Source organism: Alexandromys fortis, unplaced genomic scaffold, assembly GCF_014885135.2.
Source record: "Alexandromys fortis isolate MF-2015 unplaced genomic scaffold, M_Fortis_MF-2015_v1.1 scaffold_46, whole genome shotgun sequence".
Taxonomy (NCBI): Eukaryota; Metazoa; Chordata; class Mammalia; order Rodentia; family Cricetidae; genus Alexandromys; species Alexandromys fortis.
Window position 1 is genome coordinate 6,603,078 of NW_026067919.1, and position 16,449 is coordinate 6,619,526.

Below are 16,449 nucleotides of genomic sequence, written 5' to 3' on the forward strand. Positions count from 1 at the left end.
ACTCACTTTGATGGTTAGCTTTTGTCAACATGATACAATCTAGAATTACCATGGAAAGGATTGCTAAGAGGGATTGTTTAGATTGAGTTGACCTGTTGGCACGTCAGTGAGGGATTATCTGTTAATTGAGGGTGGTTCAGAATGGTTGGCATCACTCTCTGGGAAGGCCATTCTGAGTTATATGTAGGGAGAAACGGAGCTGCTCATCCGCTTTCTTTGTTCTTGACCGTGGATAAATGTGATGAGTTCTCTCGTTTCCGCCTCTGTAACTTCCCTATCATGATGGATTGTAGCAGGGAAGTATGAGCTGAACAAAGCCCTTTTTTTCCTTCAGCTGTGTTGCTAGGGTTCTCTATCCCCGCAGTTGGAAAAGAAACTAAAACACCCGCTGAGGAATCCTGCTGTCCCTGCTCAAAAGGATTTGAGGTAGTTTCAGACATGCGCACCTTAAATTTCAGTTAGTGAGGAAAAATGTCTAATATCTGTGCCACATGATGACAGTTATTAATAGCAGTGCCTGATACCTGATGATTCCGATCAGCTACATTTTCAGCATTCTATCTAGATAAAAAATAAAAAGGTAATATATGAAGAAAGGAAGATATGTGGTTCTCAATTAATTGAAGTTTCTTCTTCTGAAACATAGGTGCCTTTCAACACATCACGTTACAAACTAAGAATAAATAATTTTGGTCAAAGGTGGGTGTATATGGGCATGAATTTTACAAATTTCTCAATGCGTTTGTCCTGAGGGACTGTGTTTCCATCACTTGTTTATGACCTACGTCACTGAAATCATTGAGTTCTATAGATTTGCTGGTATCTTCTATTACTCTAAGTTTAAGATTATTTGACTTAATATTTGACAGATTTTTCAAACAAAATTCTTTAGCACCTGCAATATATAAAAATAACCAAATTAGCCTCATCTTACAGGAATTTCCTTGGTAACTAACAAGGAAATATTAATAGTATGCTCGTTTGGCTCCTCGGTAGCAGGAAACAGTTGTCTTCCTTTCTACCCCCCTCAACCAGTTCATGTTTGGCCTCCCATCAATAAACAGGTAAGTAAGTGGTACTTTAGTGGTGCCTGAGGATACTTGAAAACAATTTACTCTTTTAAGTGGATTCAATAATTCATCCCAGAAGGTCTCATTACTTAATGACATTGCAAAAATTTGCTATTTCTTCAGAGGGAGGTCATTTAAAACCTGGATAATGAAGGCTGAGAGTCAGGCTACCTGGGCTCAATGGCAGTCCCTCTCATTTATAGGCTTTATGACTGGGGAATGATGTTTCCACCCTCTGTGTGTCTGTATACCCTTTTACTTTGGGCATTGTTGGCAGTTTAGGAGTTGCTGTCAGAGTATCTCATCCTTACATCATTTCCTAGAGCAGTTAGTGCTGGGTAAACATCAGCCACTCTGGAACAATGCTAAGGGTATGAATATTCTAAAGAAAAGTTAATGGGGGAGCTAAAAAGCTTAAATTGTAGATTTGCATACATTCTTCAGGGGAAAGCAGATGGCTTTTGCTTGAGCCATGTGCCAATGGCTTCACCCTAAGGTCTGAGGAGTTCTTGGTACCCAGTGGTTTGAGTGAATGAAGAAATGAACTATGAATTGATTTCTTCTCACTCGCATCCTCTTGATGTTTTCCTTCAGGCCGGAACATTTTCAGGCAAGCTGTTTGCCTGGAGAAACAATCAGCATAGGCTTCTGAGAAACGGTGTGGTTTATGTTCTGCATGTGACTGAAATAACACAATTAATTGCTTTTCTGTCATCTGCTTTCCATTGATCTTTCCCTGTAGAGCCATGCCCGTCAGTGTCTTCAAACTGATGGTGATCACAGGGTTTGGCATTTTTAATAATAATAAGACTAATAATAATAATAATAATAATAATAAGACTGGCTTTCTGTTATGTTCTAGCCAGCAAGACAGACTCAGGGTCAGTGTTCATTCATGTAAGCTTTACCAGAAAGATCTTTTTAAATGAAATTGAGGCTTGGGTACTCCCAACTTGAGGTTCATGCTTGTGAATATCTGTAACCCATTCCTGGAGAGTCTATGCCTCTGGATATCTCTTGACTACTCCTTGAGGCCCTCTCTGCCTGTCAGCTATGGTCCACTTTTTGAGGACATTGTCTGTGAAAACCTGTGGTCCACATGAGAGCCTCTGCTTGCTGATTTTCAAATATTCCTGGCTTTTGTTTCTTTTTGTTTGTGTGCAAATGACAAATTGTGTCATTTGCTGTCTTTTGAATTACCTTACCATAATTTCATGACAGCTAATCCCCCTCAAACCTCATTTTAAAATTCTAAATATCCAGTATCTCTTCCATGTTTCTGGAACACACAGTTGGGGGCTCCTTGTCTGCAAAAGAACATAAGCATGCACTTGTCACTTTTTCTCCTAAATTGCACTCTTTGCGTAGCAACTTACGTCCCTCCAAGGAACAGATTCTCCGCTTCTGAATTCTCCCATCATTGCATATTTTCAGTATGGCACTTACTAAGATAGGGATGGCCAGAATTTTACTCTGTGGTCTCCTGCTGGTGATGCTAGAATTCACTGAGAACAAAAAGCTGTCTCTTCACAAAAATGAACAGATAATTAGGAAAGTACATATCAATGCAGCCCAAGCAGTGAAACACTTGCCATTATGAGAGAGGGATAAACCCACATTTTAGAAACACCATTGCTATCTTTCTTCATCAAAGTAGACATTTTGTAATTCACATGAATTTTAATCACTTCAACTGAACCACCGGCAAATTGAACTGATGCAGAATGTAGAGGTTGCTTGTAGCTGATGGGAGGGGACCTGGGACATGAGAAGACATAGCCTCTGACTGGCGGCATGGAAGAGCCATAAAAAAACAGTGGTGGTGATGGCACAACTTCATGAACTTAATTTGTACCAAATTAAGTAGCTAAAATAAATTAAGTACTTGAAATTACCAAAATGTCAAAGTTTGCTTTATATGTGTGTATCCATACATGCACTAATATTAATGAGCAGCTATCATATGTTTTCTGAAAAGAAATGCTTATTTACTAAACCCCTAAAAGGAGGTCAGTGATTGGATTTGGAAATAAATATGGTTTCAGCAATAGTTTTTCCCCCTTATCCTCATTCCAGACAAATAGTTGTGTTATGAAACCATCATTTAGTCATGTGTTGAATTTACAAAGTAAATGAGTACATAACTGTACAATTAAAAGAAAGAAGGCGCTATTTAAGTAAATAGGCCTGGATGAGTTGATTAGTCTTCTGGACACAGGCGGTCTAGCTGTTCAAGACTGTCTGTGTCTGTGGGCACACAACACAGAGGATGAAGCTTCTGCCATTTGTTTTTGATTTGATGACATGTCAAGTCAAGGAGTCATGTGGCTTGTGGGTCCGGTACATGGATTCATGTCTTCAATCTACCCAGGACTTTGTGACCATTGTAAGATCTTTAGTTTTGCCACTGTACCGTGGTCCCATATGACATGTCCAAGAAAGAAGTCTAGTGTCATCAATTTGTGTGTATGAATGTGAAGAACGTGCAATATAGCCTTTCATAGCCTGCTTAGGGCTTTGCCTTTTTTGCTAATGTAGAGGTCCAAATAAATTTATGTTGAACAAAGATGTAATCTACAAAAAATATGGTGGATTTTGAAAATATCTTTACAAGGAATTCTTTGATCCCCTTCTCTTATTTGGTATATTTCATTATTTATGCATCGTATTTCCACTAAAATGCCTAGCAACAATTTATAAACTTTGTGAAAATAAATATTAAAGACAATACCAAGAACTGTTACTGTTGACTGTCTAAAAGTTACATCTCAAAGCTAACATAGTTAAAGTAGAGACATATCCTGTGTCTTGGAATGATGGTCTAACAAGCATTGATATCCTTGTTTGGATTTTTCTAACCCATTTCTCTTTCTGTTTCCCTTCTTTCCATGCTGACTTTGATGTAGCAGACCACTTGGGGATTGAATTTATGGGTAAGACAAAAAAATTTGTTCCTTAAGTATTCTGAGATCACTCTGATACTCTACACATTGTTCTCTTTCTCTGTTTAATTGTAATCAAAATTATTCATTATCATTCACTATTTGTATTAAAAAAAAAAACCCTTTAGTTCACTTCACATTTGGGAAAGGCTCATTATAGAAGTCTTAGCTACATATCCAGAAGGTGATGTGAGGCTCAGCATTTCTAAAATTCCACAGAAAAAGGATTTGCCTGTAGGCTTTGATAGTTTCTTCTCATTTACTTATCTGTCAAATAAGGGTGCTAACAGTTCCTACTTTATATATATAAACTGCTTAGCACAGTATTTCAACATGGAAAACATGCTTGATAATGATAGATAACAACATTTTAAAAAGCTATATCATTGTTTTCTGCTTAAATCCTTTTCTTCTTACAATCTGGCTTTGTTGGTACATTTTAGCATCAATAATAGTTTGTGTTGTAGACATATACACATTCACATTAACAAAATTGAAATAATTCTTATAATATTGCTAATTAATGACAGACTTTTTAAAAAAAATATTAGCTGTCTTCAAGAGACTTTACTTTCTATAGTCATAGACAATTTCATTAAAAATTGAAGCTACTTCTGAGTCTATTACAAGTTAAATAAGATATATGCTATGAAACTCAGTATGAAAAGATAATTAATAGCTAAGAGTTAGCTAAATTGAAAAACTTATAATTGAGCCAGAATTCTTTGAGTTCTGCCTGTTTGGATTGTAACCTGCAGATTTTTTCCTCCTTTGTAATGTCAACAAGAATACTAGTTTCACATGTGAATTGTGAGATTTCAGACGAATTCACTTATTCATCCCCTCTCCCACTGATTCTGATGATGCTCAACCAGTATCAGTCAGCAGAAAGGAAGGCAATTACTAGACTGGACAGAGTTTAGAGTTTAATAACTTATGATAAAAATTGCATATATCTTAATTCTACTTAGGCAAAATGATATTAGCCTGGAGTCATGGGATGAAAGAACTATAGGGAACGCTGTTATGTATTTAGAATGTGATACCAACTAACATTTGAAGTGAGGGAATGATGAAGAATAGCTACACTGGAAGGTCTTCAAGGATGAGAGTAAATGTCACTGTTTGTGTTCTTAGTTATGAGGTATAATAATGCCGAGAAAATGCTGACAGTGGAGGACATTTATAGAATATGCTTGTGAGATTAGAAACAGAAATGTTAGTTTGGAGTACATTATTTGAGAAAAGATGCCAAGTCAGTTGTATTTCTATAGGTTGGAGGGTTATAGATTCCTGGCCTCATTTTTGTATCAGAGTTTCTCTTCCTTGTTGGAGGGTTATAGATTCCTGGCCTCATTTTTGTATCAGAGTTTCTCTTCCTTGTTTTATGGCCCGACTCATTAGAACTCTGTTACTGGGTTATTTCATCATTGAGACAACAGACACCTCAGTTGCTGCATGTTTGAGCCATTGGTAGATAAACTGGATTCAAACACAGGAAGGGCAATGAAACTCAGATAATTATTAAATTGACGTTTGACTTCAACCATGAAATGTGTGGTTAGTATGGAAATATGTTAAGAAAAACTGAAATCAAATAATACTCATAATTGAAGTGCTTGAACAAATTTGTGCCATGAAAAGAGTCACCTTTCATATTGTTGGATAATGAGTGATTTGAAGAAGGAGTTATGAGACAGAAAAAGTTTCAAATCATGCTAATGAGTGAGGTAACCCAGACCCAAAAAGATGATCATGGGATGTACTCACTCATAATTGGTTTTTAGCCATAAATAAAGGATATTGAGCCTATAATTCGCGATCCTAGAGAAGCTAAATAAGAAGGTGAACCCAAAGAAAAACATATAGTTATTCTCCTGGATATTGGAAGTAGACAGAATTGCTGGGCAAAAATTGGGAACTGGGGGTGGGGTGGGATGGGGGAAAGAGGAGATAGGGAGAGAAAAGTGAGAAAGGGAGGATGGGGAGAGCTTGGGGGAATGGGATGGTTGGGATAAAGGAAGGATGGATAGGGACTGGGGAAGTATATATCTTAATTATGGGAACCATTTTAGGGTTGACAAGAGCCTTGACTCTAAAGGGGTTCCCAGGTGTCCAGAGAGAAAGTAGCAAAATTGAGCAAAAGAAGTAAGCAAACCCAACAGGAGGTCATGGTTTAAGGAGGTATGCTTTATTTCATGAATAAGCAGATATTATTATTGCTCAAGATGAAACAAGGGTTTCAGAATTGAAATAGATAATGTTTGTTATATGTAAAATTTTCCAAGACCATAGTTCAATAGACGATAGTGGGAATGTTAGCAACTGAATAAAAAAATATTTCCTCGGTGCCTCAGAAAAAGAACACTTTATTGCCAGGGAGTATTCTCTCTTGCCCAGGGCATGTGGTTCTGGTCAACATATTAGTATTTTTCATCTAAGGGATGACTCAGTGGCCTAAGCTGATCCTTCTGGTGGCTTTAATATCTCCCAGGTTACCTCCTCAACAGCTTCTAGCTGTCAATATTGGAACAGAGAACACAGGCTTCCTTAAATCACTTGGTCTGAAATAACTCACATCACTTTTTCTTAATAGTTTGTTCCCCAGAACTAATCAAATAACACCATTATTTCACAAATATTACCGGTAAATGCAACATTAGACTCATTAAAAATTAATAGTCTTAGTAATTTATATCATAATATGAATTATAGAAACATGAAAACACTCAGAAGTTTTGGAAGACACAAGAAAAAGTTCTCCAGGAGCCAAGGGTACAGATCCATAACTTTGTAGGTATAGACAATGTTAAAACAGCTTTTAAAAATGCAAAAGGAGAATGGGACTATTCACATAAGATTTGGGTTTTAGTTATAGTAGGAAAAAATAAAGTCAAAAAGAGATTATGATACTGAGGAATGTTGAAAGATACAGCTGAGAAATTTCAGAGGAGGAAGAGGCTAGAGCTAAGCCATGGACCAGGAAACAATAAGCATGGATTGTGCGATAGAGGATAAGCCATTGAAAAGGGTAAGCAGTCAGCACTCCTCATTCACCAATGGTAGCAGGGAATAGGTATCAATGACATGGGTTTATGGCCCTCAACATCATTTGAGAAAAGTGAGCACTAGGCCTCATGGATAAAAAAATTTGTTCCACTGGTCTGTGGGGATTTCAGGGTCTAAGAATGGCTGTTTCAAGGCTGTTGAGCAGAACACCTGTACCCCTAGGAATCACCACACAGCTGCTGGTAAGGCTGGAGATTTTTAGATCCCAGAAGCAAAGTGACAAGACAGCAAGTGAAATTACTATACAAGATGTTAATTATCTCTGTTGAAAGAAATAGACCAGTTTCCATCTTACCAGGACACTTCTAGCATTCCTGATATGTATAGCACTGTGGAACTAAGAGGTGTGCTGAAAAGTCTAAGTGAGAACTCATTTGTGGAGTTCATTTCTTAGTCCAGGTAAAATAGTATGTTACTGTGTAGTTCATGTGTATGCCACTCGAGCGTAAGGTTATAGCAAGACTTGCAAAAATTAGAGTCAAATCATAGGTCTAAAGTCTTACAGGGACTGAGTTTGCAGTGTGTGACTATTTGTCTCCTGAAATGATACCACCTTGGAGAGAAGGGGTTGACTAGTAAAATGGAGCTAGGGGCAATAACTGGTACATAGGTATACATTGCCAACTGTCAAGGGATTGTTCAGAGCAGTGAGTGGGGTTTACACAATTAGGGGATATCCTGTTTCAATTACCTTCCTTGCCCACTTATACCCTTTGCTGAATCAAAATATGTAAAGTGTTGTTTGTGACTTTGCAAATAAACATTTTGAATTTAATCTGTGATTACAGAATTGATGTGGGTAAAATGTCTTGAAGATGGTTATTGAATTATTACATTATTAAATCATCTATAGATGAGAATTTCATATGAAAATGGTAGTGTACAGAAAATGTTTATGAATTTTATCAGGTCAGTTTGATGGGCAGATTATTTATACCAATTTTGTTCACATGTGTGTATAAGAGGGTGGATGTACTTTAAATGGAGCTTACTTTTACATTACTCTAAAGTTCACAGCAAAATGTAGTAGAAAATTCCCAGCTTTCCTGTCTATCTCTCACATGTGCAAAGCCTCCCAGTTTTTTCAGTTTCCCACAAAAGAAGCTTATGTTACCCCTAAATCACCCACATACACCTTTACTTTTCCCAACCCTTGACAGTCACCAACCTTTTTGTCATTATTATAGTTTTGCCTTTTTCAGAATGTCAAGATGTTGGAATGTAACCACCCTCTATACTGAGAGTAAGCGTCACTGCCTTTTTACTGTCATAATAGTTCAGCAAAATTACCAGTGTGCAATGTGAATATTTGTCAAGAGACATCAACACCTCCATATCTTTTAACGATTTTACAGAAAATCTTTTTATTGCTGAACAGTCTTTCAGTGTTCAAATATTTCAGTTTGCGTATCTCTTTGACTTCACAAGACTTATCTGGATGTTTCCCAGATTTAAGAATTCTCAATATAATTTTATGATAAGCAGCCACATGTATAGATGTAAACTTTCATCCCTGCTGGATCATATCGTAAGGATACATTGTTCTATAAGAAATTATTTCACTCTCTTGTATAGTGTCTATACCACAGTGTAGTTCCATCAGTAATATAGGAGCAAAATTGTTGTTGGTTCACATCCTCATCAGGACTTAACCCTGATAGTGTTCCAGATTCCAACATTTCTAGCAGGTGTGCAATGCCCGCACAATCTTGCCATTTGCCTTTAGCTGACATCTAATGAGGAGCATTTGTTTGCTGTGCTAATTTGGCATCTATGAATCTTCTTTGGTGAGATGTATGTCAAGATCTTTGGTGCCATTTTGACTGTTTTAGTTAACCAATTTTAAGAGTTCTTTGTATATGATAGCTAGTAGTGTTTCATCAACTACATCTTTCTTTGGCAATTACTTTCTGTCAAGTAATGGCTTCTCTTACTATTGTCTTGACACTACACTTCACAGTTAAAAATTAATTGTACTAAACTGTGATGGTTATAAAACTTTTCCTTCTGTACAAATAGTGTTCTGTCTAAAGTGTCTTTGACGCCTGGTGTCATTCCAGGTTTTTTTTTTTTCCAGTAATGTTACAGCTTTGCATTTTTTATTAGAGAATATGATTCATTTTGAATTAGTTTTTTTTTTTTTGAAGACTAAAGCAAACCTGTTCTGGCGGTTTCATTTACACGAGACAGCCAGCTGTTTGAACATTACTTGTTGAATATGATATTTTCTCTTCAGTTGACAATATCTCTGTGTGTCTGTGTCTGGGCGTTCTGTTTGGAAGTCAGGTAGTATCAGCCTTCCAGGTATTATTCTTATTATTTCTGTTGTTGATGCTATAATATTATTCTACATTTATAATATCATAAGCAAATAAAAAGACATTTTTCTTCCTTTCTAATTTACATGCTTTTATCTCCTTGTCTCACTTGACTAGTCATGACTGGCAGTATCAAATTGAGAAGTCTGTAAGAAGAGCTATGTCTACTTTGTTACTGGACTCAAGTGAAATGCTTGAGTTTCTTGTCAATAAGCATAGCATTAAATGTAGAGTATTTATAAATATTCTTTCTCTCTTGTTTTTCGAGACAGGGTTTCTCCGCGGCTTTGGAGCCTGTCCTGGAACTAGCTTTTACAGACCAGGCTGGTCTCAAACTCACAGAGATCTGCGTGCCTCTGCTTTCCGAGTGCTGGGATTAAAGGCGTGCGCCACCATTGCTCGGCATGGTGCAATCTCAATTTTTAGGTTTTTTAAGTTTCTAATCATAAATGATCTTTCAAGTATTCTCTATCCATGTATAGCTATGATCATGCAATTATTTTCAGTTTATTGAAATGATGATTACAGTAATCACTTTTCAATTGTTGAAACAGCCTTGGATACCTAGAGTAATTTCACATGATAATGTCCAATTTTATTTTAATTGATCCTAAAATTTCTGCTTTCTAAAATCTCCAATTTTACTTTGAGTAACATTAATGTACTTTTTAGTTGAGGTACATTGTATTTCACAAAATAATGCAAGCACATGTTTTCACCAATACTCCCAAAGAGCAGGAATATCTGATCAGCTTCAGAACCTAAAATCTTCAAAGAGTTATTAACAAATTCCTATTTTACACCCAGGAACTCCAAACCATGTGCTTTAAGATTCTTAACACTATTTAATCACCACATACTTATTTGAGTTACTGTATGTTGGATGTATTGAAGTACCCCAAGATTAAAAAAAATAAAAACGAAGCTAAACATAGTAAAGTGATATAATCAGGGCTATAAAATGTTACAAGCAAATTCCAATAAGAGAATGAGAAGAGGAAGTGATTAAATGCATTTGGAGAGCACTGGGACGGGATCCCAGAACAGAAGGCATTTGAGCAGTAGCCAAATGGGTAAGTTGCATTAATCGAGTCATAGTACAAATTTATACTACTTCTTATTGCTTGCTCATTACTCAGTGCTTGCAATTTCAGGTTCACTGTCTGGGACTAAGGACTGTCTATCGTTAGAGCTGGAGAGAGAAGACCAACTTTACTGAACATAATTAACCAAAAATCCTTTCTAGTTAATTTATTAACTTAAAGGGATACTAATACTATGCAATAATCCATGCCAAATCCAGTGTTGTGAAGCTGTCAACATTCAGAAAGATTTTTAAATTATATTTATAAATTTTTCTTAATGACACTTGTGGGATTTGTGCCATGAAAAATTAAAAAACAAATACTGATGTGGAAGGCACTGTCATTTACAACATAATGCCAACTGGAACAACGAGGGCAATAATTTAGACACACATATACAGAATTATGTTTCAAAAATAAAATTATAGAATTGACAAATTATAGAATTAAACAATTAGATAATTGTTTCTTTAGTTTGATTTAAACCTTGACTATTAATATATTGTTTATTAAAACATTATTAAACATTGTTAATTTATTTTTTCCTTTTTTATTTTATTGATTTTTTTTATCTATACATTTTTCTCTGCTTCTTTCCTTTCCTCTCCCCTCCCCTCCAACCCTCTCCCATGATCGCCACACTCCCAATTTACTCAGGAGATCTTGTCCTTTTCTGCTTTCCATATAGATTCGATTCATAAACATTGTTTATTAATACATTACTAAAATAGAAAAACTTTTAGGATACTATTTAATAAGTGTTTCTCACAATGTGACTACATCAATCTATGGAATTATAGAACTTCTTTGTAAGCCCAAGTCATCACTGGCTTCTATAAAGTCCAGATATTCCTCCATATGTGGTATTTGGCCAATGAACGTATCAAACTGCACACTCTTAAAAGGTACACTGATGAAAGGACAAGGAAGATTTCTACCTAACAAATACCAAGCTATTCTACTGAGTGCTCAGGCGCAAAACATTTCTCCCATGTCCACTGGAATTATTTGTTATTCCAGTGATTCTTGAAATTGTTGAAAACACAAAAGTATCTTCTAGCCTACTTCATTCTGTTCTTTAACTTTCCTTCCCCTAGTTGTCTGTCTGGTTCTTGAGGTGATTCCTCCTCCTGATTTCCTCCATCCCCTCATTATCCGTCTAGTACTCCAACAGATTCCTTCTGCCTCACCTCCTCCATCTCATCATCTGTCTAGAACTCAACTGATTTTTCCCGCCTCACTGTCTCTACCCCACATATTACATTAAATTTCTACTTCCCCCTTAGCTTTAGCCTTTATTAAGCCCAAGAAAATTCATTTTGATGGTATTTCTACATGTATAAAAAGGAAAAGAAGAAGTAAAATAAATAATGGACTGCTTTTGGCCATTATATCCTTAATAATAGATTTACCATGATTATTCAAGTAAAATAGAGTACTCTGTACATATTTCTATCCCTTGCCATTTTAATTTTAGACATTTTTTCTCTCTCATCGATAGAAAACACTAGTATTGTATGTATTGATTTTAAAAGTAACAGATTTGTTCAGATATTCTGCCCTTCAAAATTAACATTGATAACATAGGTTAAGTGAGTGTAGATACTCTTTGGAAATTTTATTTGTTTATAGGATGGGATCACAAATTCACAATGACAGCTGAAAGTTTTAATGCCTTCTATTGGTTTGGCATTGTGATAGGAAAATAAAATAGATTCATTAAAATCAGCCCCCACACATGTACCCATGTATAGACACATGCATGTACACATCATTAAAAATAAAATAAACCTTTTAAATATAGATATATAAGTAAATCATGATTTACAATGCATCTTTTGGAGCAATTTTACTGTGTCACTAGATAATGGGTCCCCTAATTAATTTCTGGAAGTGGTTAATTTAAGGTTTGGTTTAATAATCTTCCAGTCAGATGCTAATTCAAGTGTGTGTGTATTTATTATTTAAAATCACTATACAAACCTTGCTAGGTTGAATTTTCTAGAATGCTCATATATCATGAAGTAAATTTGACATAATCCCTCAATTTCAACATTGTTTCATAGATACATGATTATTTCTCCTATTCCCTATTTTTGTCTTTTTATATATGCTCCAAATTTTCTTTATTCATTTGTGTTTGTTTCCTTTTAATTCTCCTTTGTCTTAGAACTTAAGTCTCATTAGCAACAACTTTCAAACACATGTGCATCAAAATCCCTTTGGAGGAAGAGGAATATATTATTGACAAGTGGAAAGCCTTTTTGTAAAATTCAGGTGGGGACATTATGTTTTGAGGCCCTTTCCACCAAATGCACACTACTTCAACTCTATCATTTTAACTTTCAATTATTCAACTGATGTAGTATGGGATCAACCCAATCAGGAATTGTGGGGTTTAGTTTTGGCATTGACAACAATTCATTAAGAATATTTCTATAGTTATAAGATCATAGCAAATCATTGGTAAGAGGAAACATGGAGGCCTGCAAGTCTGAAATTTATTCTGAAACTTATCCTCTCCTTCTTTTGAACAGAATTAAAAGATGCTGAAGGTCTTCCCTGCATTTAATCACGTGCAGATACAAACTAGAATTGAACAGCCAGACTTTGTTGCTATTTCATTTGTTTTTCTTGTTAATGTTTTGGCTATGTTACTTGTCAGTTATTAATAAGTTTTATGATGTCATAGTGTCATGATGTGGATGTTTTATGCGTGTGCATGTTCACACACATTAATATGTAGTCAGACATTAACATTAGATCACTTCCTTTCTTGTTTCTTCTTAAATTTAATATTTGTTTGTTATTGTTATTATTGTTATTGAAGCTGGAGCTCACTGATTTGGCTTGGCTGCCTAACCAGAAAGTTCCATCTATCCACCCATCTGTGGCTCTCTACTGATGGGATTAGGTACATGTCCTCATGACAAGCTTTGTACATAGGTGATGGGGATTCCAACTTTGGCCCTCATGTTCTTATGTCCCAGTGAGTTTTGTTTTTAAATGGCGGTTGACTCACGTCCTATACTCTTTAAAGACAGTGCTATTTACATTAATACACAAGAAAAGATGTGTTATATTTCCATTGCTACATTGTGTAACTGTGAGAATAAACTTGTAAAGAGCAAAGATTGATTCTGCCTCACTGTTTTGAAGGTTTCAGTCTATGAACAGTTGGCCCCATTTCCATGTGTTTGTGAGAAGTTAACGTTTCATGGCAGGAGGAAATGAGTAAAAAAATTCTACCCATGGCCAGTCAATGAATGAAGGAACTATTAGTCTTCAAAGGCAGCATCCTTTTAATGACCTAAAGGCCTCCCACTAAACCAGTCCTAAATGCAGAACTACTTCCCAACAGTGTTACTTGGGAACCAAGTCTTTACTACAAAGATGGTGAGGAGCAGTGGTGAGATGCAAACTATAACTGTAGGTGTATTGCTTCTATGGCGATCCTGTTCAATTGGCTTTTATGCTTGATGATATCTTTGTAGGAAAATTCCAATGAACAAAGATACTTTGATATAGAAGCAAGTTTTAGCTTCCAGAAATGTCACAGAGGCTGCATTAGCCATCCATATTTCTGACCTGGCTGATATGTGATATAGCAAGAGAGATTAGGTACCATGCCTAGATGCTATTAATGAATTACCATTTTCATGAATTTATGATCATTCCATCTGTGCTGATTCCATCTGTGTCCCTCAAGCACACCTCAGACAGAAGTAAATAATAGGTTGTTGTTAAATGTTTTTGGGTGAATAAACTTGCATAAGGAAGTCCAAATGCTTTAGCATATCCTGGCTTTTAGTACTTTGAAAGTGTTTTCTACTTTTACCTAGGTGACATTTAAATTTTCTTCTATATTGAAAAATAAAGAAAAGTACAAATATAGTTCAAAGATTTTATGACAAATTAGGAATTAGCTCAGAATTAAGCTTTCTGATCCCTACTGTATAGCAAAAATTGCTAGAATCAACGGTCATAATTGAGCTTCAAGTAAAGGATTTGTTTTTCAATTTGCTTTCAGGTAATGGGGAAAATGAGAATGAAAGCTTGGCATGTATAAATCACAGGTGTGTTCATGCTAGGTGACTTTGAATCGTTATATTTACAGCTTGCTTTGCAATGCTAAATGCACTGTACTGAAACACACACTTAAAGGTGAAGGGACCAGTATTTCCCTAGCAACAGCACTGTGGTAGTCATGGTGCAATAAATAGCTGGCATTCTCTCAAATATTTCCACCTTTACACAGAAAAGGAAACTGAACCATGTATAAACCATGTGGGATTAACAGGCATATTCTTGTGTGTGGAACATATGTAGGTTCAAATCAAAATCATTGTAACTTAAGTCCAAGTAATTTGCAGTACAGACAGAAGTTGAACTTAGTTTTACTTCTTAGTGTTCCATTGGAATTTGCAAAGTCAGTTAACATTGTTATTAGACTTCAAATATGGGATATGTTACATACATTTAAATTATAATTTAATTGCAAATATGAATCTACAAATTTGGAAAAATCTGTACATAGCATGACATCATAGTATACACTAAATCTATTTGTCCCACCTGCTTTTTTTCTTTCTTTCTTTCTTTCTTTCTTTCTTTCTTTCTTTCTTTCTTTTTTAGTAAATTGAGCCAGTTATTTGGATATTATAGAAAACAGAGTCTGGTTCAATAAAATTGAATGTGATGATAAGTCCAGCCTATAGTCACAAATAGTATTTTTCTAAGTTTGTTTCTTATTGATGATTGTTTGAAATGTGTGCACATATAAAATTAATAACAAATAAATGGTTATATATTCATACAGCAGAATTCCATGACAAAATATGTTGAGTGAATCCAAGGTGTGTAAAATTAAATATTTGTTTTTAAATTACATTCCTTACCTCTGCTATAGTGAAAATGTATTTTCTGACATTCTGAATAGAAAAAGTTGTTTGCAAATTTTTCAAACCTTATTCCAAAGTTCTCATTATATGAAAAAAATAAGCTTTGAGATATTTTGGTATGGCATATTTTGATAAATGGTTATACTTAATTTATTTAACAAGATAGTATCATTATGTACCAATCACTGTATTGGTATTAAGGGTGTTGAATAATTCAAACAGAAAGATCCCTGCATAGGTAGAGAGACAGAATACAAACAAGACAAACTTTTAAAATGTGGCTTCTCCTCTATGAATCCTAAGTTGAAAAATGAAAAGGGAGTAGACTAGGACTGGCAGGAGAAACAGTTGATTATTGCATAAAGGGAGCCTAGAACGGTGCTATCTTAAGTCCTCTTGGGAAGATGTGAGTAAATGTGTTCTCATCTTAGGTACTGAAGATAACAGTTCTACCAGAGTAAGGCTTAGTGAAACAAGTTCATGTTCAAGAGTGCAAGTGAGGGGTGAGTTGCCAAAGCATGTCTCATTTAAAGACTGCTGTCCCATGAAAACTTAACAAAAGTTGCCCTTTGGCACTCCCTGTGGCCATAGCTGAAAGGAAGGGAACAGTTTGATGCTAGGAAGGCACAGAAGTTATAAGAGCCAGACCAGGTATCCTTGAGAGGAGCTGATGAAGAATTGGCTTACAGGTGAACGAGGGATCCTTTGGATGGCTTGGAAGCAGTAAAACACAAGTATCCTAAAGATGATGCTCTTTTCAGGATAATCAAGAGTGGTTGAAAGGGAGAGAAAAAAGTGTGTGGTGGTGGAGGGGAACTCTTTTGCAAAAATCTAAAGGCTTAAGGTAGGTGAGTTACAATCAGAATCTGTATCTATTTTTAAGGAAGAGTTTACTGGATTTGCTGAAAACCCCAGGATGACTCCAGGATCTGGAATTCAGTAGCAAGATCCTAGAAAGGAGGCTTCAGGGTTGATGCTAATCTTTTTGGCAGGTTCTACAAGAAGCTAGGGGTCAGATCTTCGAGTATGACTGTGAGGGTGGTTCTAGTTTGTGTTAAATGAGA

General features: G+C 35.7%; 1 protein-coding gene across 7 annotated transcripts in view; it reads left to right on the forward strand.

The window, feature by feature from the left end:
* The window catches only part of Nrg3 (neuregulin 3), a 942,917-nt gene that overhangs the window by 846,807 nt on the left and 79,661 nt on the right, over positions 1-16,449 (forward strand). For 4 of the 7 annotated variants that reach the window (XM_050140557.1, XM_050140554.1, XM_050140558.1 and 1 more), the window contains exon 4: positions 3,977-4,003. In XM_050140557.1, the coding sequence (XP_049996514.1) occupies positions 3,977-4,003 (27 nt within the window). The remainder of the gene's footprint in view (positions 1-3,976; positions 4,004-16,449) is intronic. The other 3 variants (XM_050140559.1, XM_050140560.1, XM_050140556.1) reach the window with 1 other exon arrangement.